We start from the raw sequence: 14219 nt of genomic DNA, 5'->3' as shown, positions 1-14219 counted from the left end.
CATTTCCTAAACTTATTCAATCAAAGACACCACTTCCTCCCCTCCCCCCATCTCTTCACCCCTTCCCAATATCCTATCAGTTCCCTCAAGGGAACTAACTTTTGCCTGGTTTTGACCAAGTGCACATATTATGAGATGAGAACATATTTATGGCAGTGAAGAGAGGCTTCTAATCCAAGGTTAGTTCGGTCCCCAGACCAGCCATATCAGTATCACCTGGGACCTGGGACCCAACCCAGATCTACATAAGGAATCAGAAACCTTGGGGTGGGGTCCAGCCATCTGTGTTCAAAAGGCCCTCCTGGTGACTGTGATGCCCGCGCTAGTTTGAGAACCACTGCCTTAACCCACAGATCTGTGGTAAAGCTCATGTCAACACAGGACATTCTCTCTACCCCAAGTTCAAAGCATCATCATCCCTCAGCTTCCGTCTCAAATGGTCCCTCACTTCAGTTCAGCAAATGCTGTGTCCTTCTATGCCAGGCACTCTACCTGTTACTGCTGGGGGGGGGGGGGGGATACACTGGTGAACAAGAAAAACAGAGTCCCTGCCCTCACAGAATCTGTCGTCAAGTAGGGGAAATCTAGGATTAAACACACAATTGCAAACGTGCCAGGGGGTAGAAAAAACTTCCACGCAGGATGCAGTAAAGACATACTGTTGACAGTGCAACCTGGTCCAGTGTGCCAGGACAAGCATCACTAAGAAATGGGGGTTTGATCTGAAATTTAAAGGATGAACAGAATAATCCAGGCAAAGAGAAAAGGCGATTCTTAGAGTCTTCCCGACAGGAATACATTTCTCTCCTTTCTTACCTTTACTGCTATTCAAATTCCATGTTTATACAATGGGAAGCATAACAGCATCTATTTTACAGGGTTGTTGTAAGGATTCAGTGAGTAAATTATGTAAGGCATTTAAAGCTGTGCCTGGTACATAATAAATAGTTATTATACATTAACTATTATTATCATGGCGAGTTAGTAGGAATAAGAGCTGCTGTCTCAGGACAAGCTCCTGAAATTGACCTGCCTGTAGTGACTTGGCACACAACTGACACTCTCCCTTCCATCTGATCAGAGTGATGTGTGATGCTCTTGGTACACTGAATAGTCATGGCGGGTCGGTTACCCTCCTACAAAGCCCACGTGCTTCTGGTCCCTCCAAGTAACAAGCACATTTACCAAGAGTCGTTTTGTTTGTTCCCAAACCTGCTTATGCCAGTTGTATTTGCTATTATGTTCCTGAGACCAAAGTATTCTAGGAATGTGTCTTCTACTTTATGAAAAGTATGTTTAGATCTCTATTTTTGTGTTTGGACAATAATTGTAAAACGCTACACAAAAGCATAAAAATGTCTAGGATGAGAAATAATATTAGCTTATAAATTGTATTGGCTTAAACACTAAAGATGTAAGCAAATTAGCTTTAAGTATGCCATTTAACTATCGCTCTCCTTTCTTCCAAAGCGATTAAAAAATTAAACTTTTTGAAATAAAAAAAAGTCAAATAAATCAATGAAATGCGAGCTTTTTTCTGTGGGAACTCATTTGAATTCTGTGGGAAAATTCTATAAAGACCAGTTGATGAAAGAACTGCCACCCGCTTAAATAAAGGAGAAGTACCTGGAGAAGACTGGGAGGGTTCATAAAAACCTACAGACGTTTAGGTGTTGCTTCTTAAGAGTCTGTAAACTACTGCTCCACTCTGAATAAACCAAAGTTGGAAATACTATACTATAATTACTATACTATATATAGTATATATACTATACTATACTATACTATAGTATACTATACTATAATTACCGGTGTGGTTTATGCAAGAAAGCCAGGAAAACATCAAATGGGATATATTATACAAACACCCTCAAAAAAGATTTTGGCCCGACTTCAAAAGGCTGGCCAAGAAATATATATTTATATATTTTAAGTTAAAATAAATTGTGTTTATATATGTGCAGCATTGCACACATTTTAGCGTTCCTTATTTTAACTTTTTCTATTAATTGAGAAATCATTGGTTTCGAAATCTGTCTGACAAGGAGCCTGTGCTTGACTCCTTACTATGTGCTAAAAGTGGCATATATATTCTTTTATTGATTTTTCCGATGGTGGGTATCATTTTTATCTCCACCATGTCAATTGGAAAAATGAAGTTCAGATAACTTAATACTGTACCAACGTTCCATTGTTAGTAAATGGCAGTCTACACCTTGGTCTGTCAGATTCCAGAGTCTAAAGCCTTAAGTATCTGAAATTTCATTGCCTCTCTACTACGTTATTACATTTTGTTGGGCTCATGAATTATTTTCTCCAATGGAAAGATCTGTGTCTTAGAAGCAGAAACAGTGTCTTCATCAAAAATCTAGCATCTACTACAACTGTGCTCTTGATTATATTAACATTGCATCTGTGCATTTCTTTATAGGTTATGAAGAGTTTTCACATACAGTATCCAAATTGACTGAGACATCAACTCCATAGGGTAGCTTTTCTTATTATCCTGATCATACAGGTGAGGAAACACAGGGCTCAGGTAGGTTTCGCGATTTTTTGAGGTCACACATCTAATAAGTGGGAGAGCAGGGACTGTCAGCCTAATAAACTGACACTGACTTCAGCTCAATAAAAGATAAGAAGTCACACCCCTCTGCCCCCCAGCAGGAGTCTGTGGAGATTAAATCCAGAGGCAAGTAAGTATAGGGTTCAGAGAGAAGAATCAAAATCAGTGTGGATACTGAAGGTTCTCATAATAGAGAGAACGATTATCCTGGTAGCTGGACTCTTTCCATAGACACCAATTAAACGCTGTCTGGAGCAGGAAGTTTGTAGAAAGCTGACCTGGGCTCAGAAGCTATGGCCCCACGATTGAAGCCTGAGGTGGATGCCCCCAAGAGATCTTCATCCGAACAATGCATAATTATGTTGTGCCTGGCTAAAGCCCGGGTGCTGGGTCAAGTCCACGTGAACATGAGAAGTAAAAAGAAACCGAAGACCAGGAGTCACTGGAAAAAGGCCAATAGTTATACTGCCTGCCCTCAAGTTAAAGCTCCATGAATCTCCTTTGTCTTACAATACTATATCCTCTACAAAAATCGGGACAGGGTGTGGGGAAAAATATCAAATCACACTGTCCTTAAGCACCTAGTTGGTGCTAGGAATTTCTTTTCATCTCACTCTTGGAAGTGTCTATTTTTGTCCTTTTTTTTTTTTCACTAGGGCGCATTTCCCAAAGTAGTGGACTTAACAACAGATCCTTGCAGAATTTGGATGCAGGTCAATTAAAGACAATCTCAATTTGCAGTTTCCATTTTACTGCCTGGACTGTCACAGTCAGAGGGCCTGAATTTTAATCACGCTCTGTTCACACATTCCCAGAGTGACCTTGAACACGTCACAACTCCCTTTGGCCTTAGTTCCTTCCTTTGTAAATGAAGAAGACAATTTAAACCACACACAATGTAGTATGCGAAAAATCTGTAGATTATTTGTATGGCAATGCATACAATTTTAAAATATTGTGTCAACATGTTTTGGGGACCCCAAGTAGAAAATAATTTATTTGCCCATTCATTGAGCACATTTTAAAAAATGTGTGCCAATTACCATGCTAGGGAGTTATACTGTTACAGTGATAAAAAAACATGGGTCCAGATGCGTACGTGGGGCTGACGGTCTCACGGGAGAGACAGGTGTTAATAACTGGGTAAACAAAGGTACAGTGGTAAACTGAGATTTGGGCTTCATTTGGGAAATCAGATCGCGAGGAAAACATATTAAACAAGTCCTGATACAGCCTTTCAATGCAAGGAGCACAGGCTTTTGAGCTGAGATCTGAAAGATGCATAGATACTATTGCAGATAAGGAAGAAGGAAGAAAGCTTCAGGGAAGAGCCTGTGTGAAGCCTATGGGGTGGGAGGAGTGTGCACACCTAGTGAATTGAAAGATTAGTGAGTTGGCTGAGCGAGCCAAGAAGAGGTGTGAAACACAGAGTAAGAGGCAGGCAGAGGCCAGATCACGACAGACCTGTAGGTCATCTTAGGAGTGTGCCCATTCTCCTAAGAGCAGGGATTAGTCACCAAAGGCTGTCGAGATCAAATTTGCTTCTTAAGTAATAATTCTGACGGCCTCCTGGAACATAGATTAGAAAGTGATTTGAGTAGATTTTGGGAGGCTTAGCTAAAAGGCTACTGTCATTTGGGGCAAAAGATCTGAGTTTGAACTGTAGGCTACTCATGAAAATTGACTAGCATCATCAGAAAGCAATATGGTTCAAAGATTCAATTTCCATTCTTGTATCAATATTTTGGAGTTGAACAGTTACTCTGTCACTCTCTGTGAGTGATATTTCTCCTAGGAGTTGGGAAGGACCTCAGAGATAACTGAGCCCAGTTGTTTTCAAATTGTTTTAGCAAAAATTAAAAAATCACCTTATTTTCCCAAATGAGTTTTAACGCAGAATTCTCATAAAGAAAACGGCTAAAGAGCTGCCCTGGTTAAAGGTGAGGTGCACCTGGTCTCTGCTCAGCCTGTACCCGCCCCGCAAGGCTCCTTTTTTGCACCCAGCGTTCTCATTCTGAAATATATGCTAACAGATCCAGTGTGGACTTAGTCGGGCTCACAACAGGGCCCAGCCAGGGGGACTTGAACTCTGGTTCAAACAAGTGTCCTTCTCAAAAGCACATCCTGAGGCTAGATAATGATGCTTTGAAGACAAAGACCCCTTCGCTTGTATCTTTAAGTGTCTTACAGTGTCTGGCATAGGACGGGAGACCAGGTAGTCAGTAAACATTTATGGAATTGCACAGAAGCCAGCAGAGTTCACTGTTCAAGCTGATTTTGTGCTGCTTTTCTTTTTTCTCTCCCTCTCTCCCTTCCTCTTTTCTTTCCTCCCTCCCTCCCTGCTTCCTTCCCTCCTTTGCAATGAGAGGTGATTTCCATCACATTGCAGTTTGTAGTTTAGGCAGGTAATCTGAACACCTTGGATCATCCTGCCTCAGGGGCAGGTAGAATAGCATAGATGTTAAGGGAAAGGACTCTGCCAGGGTTTGAATCCTGCCTCTTATTTGATGTATAATCTTCAGCGAGTCAATTAACATCTCTGGATCTTAAACTTCCCCATTCATAACATGGGATGAGTTGATGCTGCCAGGTGAGTTGTCATGATGATTAAATGAGGTGAAAGTGTGTAGGACAGTGCCCGGGGCAAGAGAAATGCCTTAGAGTGTTACCTTGAACCTAAACTCAGCCCCATTCTCTTCCTGATGAATTTAATTCCAAGTTCACCCTGCTTGCAGAGCCCCCTTTCACAGAGCACTCAGAGTTTACACAGTGCTGGCAGACATACCATCTCAGGTGAGCCAGAGACCCTCTGAGGCAGGATGAAGAAATTATGCTGCCTGTTTCACAGATGAGAAAACCAAGGTTCAGAAAGTCTAGTAATAGTGACCAAATTCAAAGCCCACTTCCCAGTCTTTCCGCCTTTTTAACTGCAAAACATAAGGACCTCCTGGTAGCGAAACAATCCACAGGAAACTTCCCTGTGGGTCCCGCCTTTCTTCGACCTGTCTAACTGAAGTACTGTGGTCTGACTCTAGGGCCAGCTCCTGCACAAGCCAAAAGAAATCCACCACAGTATGTCTGGGACCTCCCAAATTACCTAATACATGATGGAAGCCCAATCTGGTTGGGTGTTACATTCCCCATTGGCAGGTGTGGTCTGGAATTAATCCTGCTACCATCATCCCAACAAGCACTGACCCTTGGGGGTGGGATGGGTCTTATTTATCTTAATGCTTCCAGAGCCCCACACAGAGTAAGTTCTCAGGAACTCCTTGCTAAGTTGACCTGCACTGAACCTGACCTCTTCTCTGTACTTACAGGGGCTGTGTCTGGTGTGTCTGCCTGGGCTCTGGAGCTGATTCCGGGTTCTACAACTGGTGCCGTTTCTTGAATCTCAGCACACTACACTAGGGTCTATAAAACTCTACTCCTGGTCTGTCATCACCCACATGACCTCGAGGGGCTCACCCTGCCTGTGACATCATCCTACACTCAGGCCAAGGTGCCCCAACCCAGCGCAGCCGCCTCTCCTGCTTCTGCTCGCCTCCTAGAGCCTGCACAGGGCTCCTGACCGCCACACCCACCCATGGAGTCAGCAAGACCCTTCCAGTCCTGCTGCTTATCTGCCCTGTGACCTTGGACAAGTTAATTTAATTCCATCTCTGCCTCGTCAGTTTCCTTACCTATAAAACAAATCCAATCGCATCCACTTCATAGAGATAATGTGAAGATTAGATGAAAAAAATATACGTCATCATCAACACTCAGACTCACTGAATATTACTGTGGGCTAAGCAATTTGTATGCAAAATCAGTGCCTGGTAAAAGTAAGAAAAACAGCTTAACACGTATTGAGTGTTTTCTGTGTGCCAGGCCCTGTTCTAAACAGTTTATGTGGGTTCAAGCATTTAATCCTCAGAACAACCTTATGAGATTGGCACTGTTATTAGCCTCATTTTATAGATGAGAAAATTGAGGCTCAAAGGTGGTAGTAACTTCCCCAGGGTTATAAGGTGAGCAGGCAATAAATCTGGGATTTGAACCCAGGCAGTCTGACTCCAGAATCTTTATACATAGCCAGCTCTATTGCCTATTATAATAGCTGCTCAGTTAAGTGTTTGTTATTGCTCTGTGATTGTGATTATTATTATCATTCATCTTATTTGCCCTACATATAGGATAGTCACCTCTACCTCCAATTATACTCAATTTATCCTGTGGTGCTTAAACTCCAAAAAGATTCCCTCTGCCCCCAGTGACCCACAACCCCCAGCATTCACCTGCTTGAATCTGGGCTGGGCTTTTGGCCAACAGAATATGGTGGAAGTGATGCTCTCTGACTTCCAAAGCTAAGCTGTAAGAAGCCTTACCGTTTCCTCTTAGTCTCAGGAGGCTGTCGTGTTTCAAGAAGCCCAGGCCACCTGGAGAGGGTACGTGTAGAGCCAGCATCCTGCCAGCCCTGGGAGTGAGCCATCTTGGATGTCCAGTCAAGGCCCCCTGTGACCCCAGCCCCAGCCGACCTGAGGGAGCCCCAGCTGTGCCCAGTCAGTCTACAGAATCCTGAGAGTTGATAATAAGTGTCGTTTTGAGCCCAGAAATCTTGGGTGAACTGTTTGGCAACAACTGATACACAGAACCCCCCTTTTGCCGTCCAGCTCAATACTAAAGTTCCAGTATGCCTTCAAACCAATTATCTATATTTGACTTCTCACTAGATTTTATAGGTAAACACGTCTTTGAAGTAACAATAAAATAATATTTATTGCCCTTGGGTACATTATTAAACCGTCTGTGCCTCAGTTCCCTTATCTGTAGAGTAGAAATAGTAAGACCGTAAGAGTACCTAGTCTGTAACGCTGCAGTGAGGGGGAAGTGAGTTAATTCACATGAGACGCTTAGAACAGTGCCTGATCTTTAGAATCCATATACAGGTGTCCCCTGCTTTTCAAAAGTCTGCTTTATGCCACTTCGCTTTTACAAAAGACCTTACAAGAGACATGTTTTCACTAACCTAAAGAAATCCAAAGATTTTAGCTTTTATGAAGAAAGGTAATTGCTTCTTTGCTTTATGGCAGTTCAGCTTATGAAAGGTTTCACAGAAAAGCTCTATTTTCGGATAGTGGGGGAAACCCGCAGTCAGTGACAACTCTCTATTAACTGAGTCAGGATTTTTACTTAATCTGAAGGCTAGCGCAATTATCCCACGTTGCAAATGACGTACATAAAGCCCTGTGGCTAGTAAACGGAGCCAGGATTTGGTTCCAGTCCGTGTGCTGCTAAAGACCCGGGCTCTTTCCCTCTCCCACCCCCGCCCAACAATGCCACCCTTCTTGACACAAGTGATGGCATCTGCTTGGTGTACTCAGCCCCCATGGAGCCCAGGACACAGACAAACCGCAGCAGAGCAAGTGGTTCATTTGCAAATTCCAGCTTGCTCAGCTCAGGTGGCCCAAGGTCCCCAGTGTTAGCACCTCTGTCTGACACTGCTTCGTGGCAGGGAGGTGCCCTGCCTGCTGGTGTGAGAGACGCTCATTAAAGCCTCTGGTTCAGATGGCAGGAAGCAGCCCACAGCCAGCAAGGAGGTTCAGTTCTCCTGGGAAGGCTTCAGACGAATCAGCACAGCTGCATTTCTATGTCCCCTGCCCACCCCAGTATCCAATACATACTAAATGAATATAATTGAGTGACATGCCAAAGTGGAATTCCAGGCACCCTCTCCAGGTGAGTGAAGGAGGGATGTAATGATTAGGGCAAGTTTTCTTATCTCAGGAGGAGAGATGACAACACTGCGAGTTCTTTCTTTGCAGGTCCCAGCGGTGGCAGGGTATTTCTAGCTGTCTGTGCCTTGCAGAGGAAGAGCAAATTACAGATGTGGACAGGTTTTGCACTCAGAATAGTGAGGCGACCTGCTCAAGGTCCACAGCTTGCTAAGGTTAGGGTGCAGTCTCATCCAGCCCCCGATTCTGTTCCGTGTTCTTCCCGTTACCCGATTTTGTCCCTCCTTCCTCCCTTCTAAGGCCTGTCCAGCTCCTCTCTCCTCTGGAGCCCTCCTGAGCCTTCCCTAGACCCAGTGTGCTCAATGGTGCTCTACACTCTGTGCCCTGGGCACTCTGCTCACCTTTAATCAATGTGTTTTCCCCGTGTCTTTGGGCTTCTGGACTTTCCACTTCATTTTCTGGAGTGACAGCCAGCAACACTGACAGGTGCTTTTGTTTAAAGTCTGGTAATGGTTAAGTGTGAACTCTTTTGCCCAGGTGCACAGCCAGTGTGGTCAGCCTGGGGATGCACCATTTCTCCACTTAGGGATCTGATCAAAAGCCACCTCTTGTGGTGTCTACTAGGCTCAATTATATCCCCCCAAAATCCATACAGTCAAGTCGTCACCCACAGTATCTCCGAATGTGACTCTATTTGGAGATAAGGTCTTTAAAGAGGTAATTAAGTTAAAATGAGGTCATTGAGGCGAGCCCTATCCCAATAGGACTGGTGTCCTTATAAGAAAGGAGGATTTGGACACAGATACACAGAAAGAAAAGACCCTGTGAAGACACAGAAGATGTCTAGCTACAAGCCAAGGAGAGAGGCCTCAGGAATAACCAATACCTCAGTCTCAGACTTCCAGGCACCAGAACTGGGAAAAAATGCATTTCTGTTGTTTAAACCACTCAGTCAGTGGTAGTTAGCTGTGGCGGCCCTAGCAAGCTAATATATGTGGGGAGTTCTTCCCGACTGCCAACAGATCTCCTCCTAACTCCTCCTTTAAGAGACATCTTTCACGGCACTGTCACCGCGTTCACTTCCCAATCTCCCCCAGTCCTGATGCAGGTCACTTGACTGATGCTCAGTGGGTCTAAATGGAATCCACTTCAGACCCTCACTCATGGTGGCAGTTTGGGCAATTGTCACAGATGACAAGGGAGCTATTTTGTGACTGGGCCCCTTTCCTAGTCCCTGGTTCTGCAGCATTTCAACAAGTAAGCCACTGCCGGCCGAAATTCCACTTGTTTCACAATGATCACAAGCTAGATGAAAAGAAAGGGGCTCCAAGTTGGGGGGAATGGGGAGAACAGAGATGAGCATGGACGAGCGCAAAAGGAGAAGGTTTTATTATGGGAAATAGAAGAAAATCTGCTGACTAATGTGTGGGTTTTAGGTTAATGGGAACTTAAAATAAGGGGCCCTCCATATTGGCTGGTGTAATCAGCAAAGACTTCCTGAAGGAGGCAGCATTTGATCTGCGTCTAGAAAATCGAGAGGAAAATGAGTGCTTGGGTGAGGGTGGTTGGTACAGAGGAGGGCTTTTTTTTTAAAGAGTTTGGTGCTTTTTAAATTTTGAGTGCATGTGGAGTAGGGTGATTAAGAACACAGTACTTAGAGTCAAAGAGTCGGGGTATCTTGTCTCTCGTTCTTATATCAGCATCGTTGACTTTTGGGGCCAGATCACTGTTTGTTGTGGGGACTGCAGTAGCACTCACATGTGTTATGACACTCAGAAATGTCTTCAGACCTTTCTAAATGTTCCCTGGAGACAAAGCCACCTCCATTGAGAACTACTGACTTACACTGCTGTTTTGGACCAATTCCTTGCCCTCTCTGAGCTTCAGTTTTCTAATCTGTACAATGCGGGTAGCAATTGTGGATAAAATATGTGGCTGACACAGAATCTGTTAAGTGAAGGTGACTTAGCCTCAGTCTTTTTAAGAGTGGATCTATTTTCACTGAATAAAGTTGAGTGTGGAATCCCCAAACATGAAACAGATGAACGCATCAGCGCTCTGGCAGACGCAGGGTGGACAGACCCAAGCCTGCTTTCCTGCTCTTCCATGATGCCTTCGTGGAAACCCTGGAGACACAAATACAGAAAACCCCCAGGTGTAGCTCATGAATGCCCTGGGAGAGTGGAGTCTGAGAGACTTGGATTTGAATTCTCGCTCTTTCTCTGTGGGTCCCTGAGAAAGTTGATAAACCCTAGGTGCTATGAGGGCATGAGCCCTGTCTGGCTTGTTCACCCCTGTGCTCTCCATCATTCTTCAGAATACCTGGTACATCGCGAGCAGGGCTGGGACTAGGGTGAGGCCAGCGAGGCAGGTAGGCATTTGAGGAGGCGCTCCCTCCCAGGTGAGGACCCTGTCCTCGCATGACCGGGGGAGGGAGTGCTTCCTTCATGGTAGGTGCCTCCTTTGCTTCACTCTACTCCAGCCCCTGAGCAAAGGCCCTCAGTCAATAAATTGTTTGACTCATCAGTTAACCCAGTTTCTTCACCGTTAAGATGGGGATGCTAAAATCTGCTTTGCCAAGTAATTTTCAAGTTAGGTAATACATTTAAGCAACCAGAAAATGTCACGTAGCAGTCAGGGCTACTGCTAATTTCCTTCACCTGTCAGATGGATCAGACAGACTATAGAGGCTGAAAGTTCAGGGTATTTTCAGGAAACAGAAATCCAGTGCAGCCAGAGCCAGTAGGGGAGAAGCCAGAGACAATCAAGAAAACTGTGGGTCAGGACCATGCAAGGCCACGAGCTCCAGATACATCTTCCGTAGTACATGTGCCCCCGCACCAGGTCTGAGCCTGTGGAGGTGGCAGGTGGGCCAGCACTTACCTCTCTCTAGGCAGCTGGTGGTTGGGATTGTGGCGGCAGCGGACGCTGAGGCCGAAGAGCTTGCGGGCAGTGCGCTGGATCTTCTGCCTCTGGGCCTCCGTGGCGCTCTGCAGGAGCTTGTAGCGGTTCTGCAGGTCCCAGTCGTTGCCCCAGTGCTGATGGATGCTCCCAATGGTCAGGAAGTGGTTGCTAGGGAGACGCTTCATGAACGATTTAAACTCATCTAGCAAGAGACAAAGGCCAAGAAGGCGGGCTGAGCATGACACAGCCCCCACCTGAGGCGCAAGTGCTTAGCCCCATCCACAAGCAAAGCAGGCGCACGATAAAGCCAACTTGTTGGAGGCCTGCAAACACGGAGCTAGCCTGCTCCACTCCTCGCACGCAGTGAAGAGGCCTGGAACTAGCCTGCTCCACTCCTCGCACACAGTGAAGAGGCCCCTGTGTTTTCAGTAACGGGTCTTTTACTTTGCTACCGCAGGAGTGAACCTGCATCCCGCATCCTTGCTTCAGACAGGGCTGCCCCAACTTCTGTCATTTGAATGCCAACTTTATGACATTCACTTGTACTTATATTTACTTGTACTTATCTTTGAATCAATTAAAACAAATTTTTATCCAATCCAAGTAGAGAATCACTATCAGATGCCCTCGGTAGAACGGGAGCTATAAAAATAAAGCTGTGAAAATAAATATAATGAAAATGATTTTAATAAATTCTAGCCAAATGCTGTGGCCTGCTAAATGACTGAACCCCTGTGCCTGCTCTCACTTTGAAATTTAGGGAAGGAGCAGGTGATAGATGTGAAAGGATATTAGCAGCAACTGAGACATTCTCTGTGATGTAATCTTCAGGATCGACAGAGAACTGACATCGATCACCCCACTGTGTGCCCCACTCTCACTGGAAGCTGCATGTGTGGACCACCTTACATCAAGTCACATTTTGGGAAACTCCAGATGGGGACGAACTCTTGGGTCTCCTGGGTGAAGATTTCTGCCTCAGTTTGTGATGCTGAGTTTCAGTGTGTCAGCATGTGCTACAAGGTGACACAGCCTTAGAAGAAATTATCTAGGTCAGCTTTCTTGTTCTACATTTGGAGAAACTGAAGCCTCGAGTGGGAATATCATTTTCTGAAGGTAGAACAGTCCATGAGTAACAAGAGACAGGACTAAAACCTGAGCTGTTGTTTTCTGATCTAATACCTCCTACTCAATCCCCCACTCAACTATTGGGAAAGTTAAAAAATTAAGAGGTTGATCATTTTGCAGGAAAAACAGGCTAAATGGTTGGGATATCTATCTATCATCTATCATCTATCTGTCATCTATCTATCTATCTATCTAGCTAGCTAGCTAGCTATCATCTGTCTATAGATATCTGAAGCTTGATACTTTCCATAAAACCTACAAGGAAATTTCAGGTATATTAGGCATTCTTTTTTTTCTAAAAAATGCCTTCTAAGCTCTCGATAAGCACCAGGGTCAGTCTTAAACATCTACAATATATAAGTGATTTTACAGCAAACATACGAGGTGGGTGCTTTTAGTGCCCCCTTTTATAGAAAGTAAGACACAGAGAAGTTAATTAACTTACCAAGGTCACACAGCCAGCAAATGGTAGAATTAGAACTCTAGACTGGCTCCGAATCTTATGCTCTTATGTAGCATGTTACACTTACTCTCAACACATAAAGAGGATCAGTGAATTGAGAGGAAAAAAACTACATATTTTTTAATATATTAATATCTTTTCTGTTAAGGTGCTGAAACAGGAGTCTCTGACTCCTCAGGAACCTTGTTATAGACATGCACGAGTTCAGACTGATTCCTGACCCTTGGATGGCTGTATAAGCATTAGTTTCTCAATGCCTCAGTTTCCCTATCTGTCAGTGAGAGCATCTAATTCAAATCTTGAGAGACGCTGTCTGCCTAAACAGTTTTCGATATCCAGAAGGTGCTGAGTGGATGGCTGTGTAAGATTGGGAGGATACACACGACGGTGCTGACGGATTTACTCAGTGGGCTGGCTGGGGGCAGGGGACTGGCCCTGATGACGCTGCTGCTCTGGCCAGTCCAGCTCTCCCCGCCACACAGCTCATCCTGCAGAGGGCTCTGCTGACCTCGGAGGAGAGAACAGTCCTTTCAAAGAACCAGAATTTGGGTCAGATACGAACACCTAATTAAAAAGTGAAAATGATTTCGTTTTCTTGACTAAAAGTAGAAGGGTTCCCTCCCAATAAAGGAGGCATAGACCCCCATTTATGTGTGTAAACTAGGTCCTATGTGACCACTAACTCTCGAGCCTTGAAGGAATCAATGGCTTTGACCTTTGGCCAGTCATCAATTCCTCCAAATTACTTGGGGCTGAGTCCTTAAGGTTATGGGTTGCAAAGGAAAAGGAGGAAAGTGTACATGTACGAGCCACATACACGCGTGGATGGATGGCTTTGTTTTCATGGGTACAAACATTTCAAATGGATGAGTTGAGTGCAGGATATCTAGAGGAAAGGTGTGCTTTTGTGGAGAGACAATCGTGACACAGAAATCATTTCTGTGGCCTTTTCAGCTTACCCTGCAGCATCTCAGCTTTCTGAATTTCCTTCCACACCCACCCACTCAAAGTGGCTTCTCTTCCTTGGGAATAAGGATTCTGTGCTAGGGATTCCTACTACTTGTGCACACAGCCTACACCCCCCTCTGCTTTTTAGCAATCAGTAGAATCTCTTTTCAAAAGCATTTTATCAAATGCTTCTTTTGTTTGAGGCCAAATAATCATCATAATACATTTCCATCATGAACCTCTCCTCTTTCATGGATTCCCAGGATTTTAAATGGACTAATGGGTGCAGGTTCCTAAGGCATCACAGCTCCGCTCGATGACCCCGTGAGAGCAGAATCACGGATGCATTCTGCGCTGCCAGAACTGGTGGGAGGCCTAGAGATCACGGAAACCAGTGGTTTTCAAACACAGCGCTCTACAGCTCCGCTTTTATCTGCGGTACACAGTGGCCCCAAGGTAAGATTTTGTTTGATCAAAGGGTTTCTTGGCTAAA

The 14219-nt window shown here is 44.7% G+C and overlaps 1 protein-coding gene across 2 annotated transcripts in view; it reads right to left on the bottom strand.

The window, feature by feature from the left end:
• BRINP1 (BMP/retinoic acid inducible neural specific 1) overlaps nt 1-14219 on the bottom strand; it is a 178346-nt gene that overhangs the window by 14076 nt on the left and 150051 nt on the right. For both annotated transcript variants that reach the window (XM_060300556.1, XM_030858386.2), the window contains exon 7: nt 11167-11389. In XM_060300556.1, coding sequence (XP_060156539.1) covers nt 11167-11389 — 223 coding nt within the window. The remainder of the gene's footprint in view (nt 1-11166; nt 11390-14219) is intronic.

Source organism: Globicephala melas, chromosome 6 (assembly GCF_963455315.2).
Source record: "Globicephala melas chromosome 6, mGloMel1.2, whole genome shotgun sequence".
In the NCBI taxonomy this organism is placed as follows: Eukaryota; Metazoa; Chordata; class Mammalia; order Artiodactyla; family Delphinidae; genus Globicephala; species Globicephala melas.
This window is presented reverse-complemented; position numbering and strand designations above follow the sequence as displayed.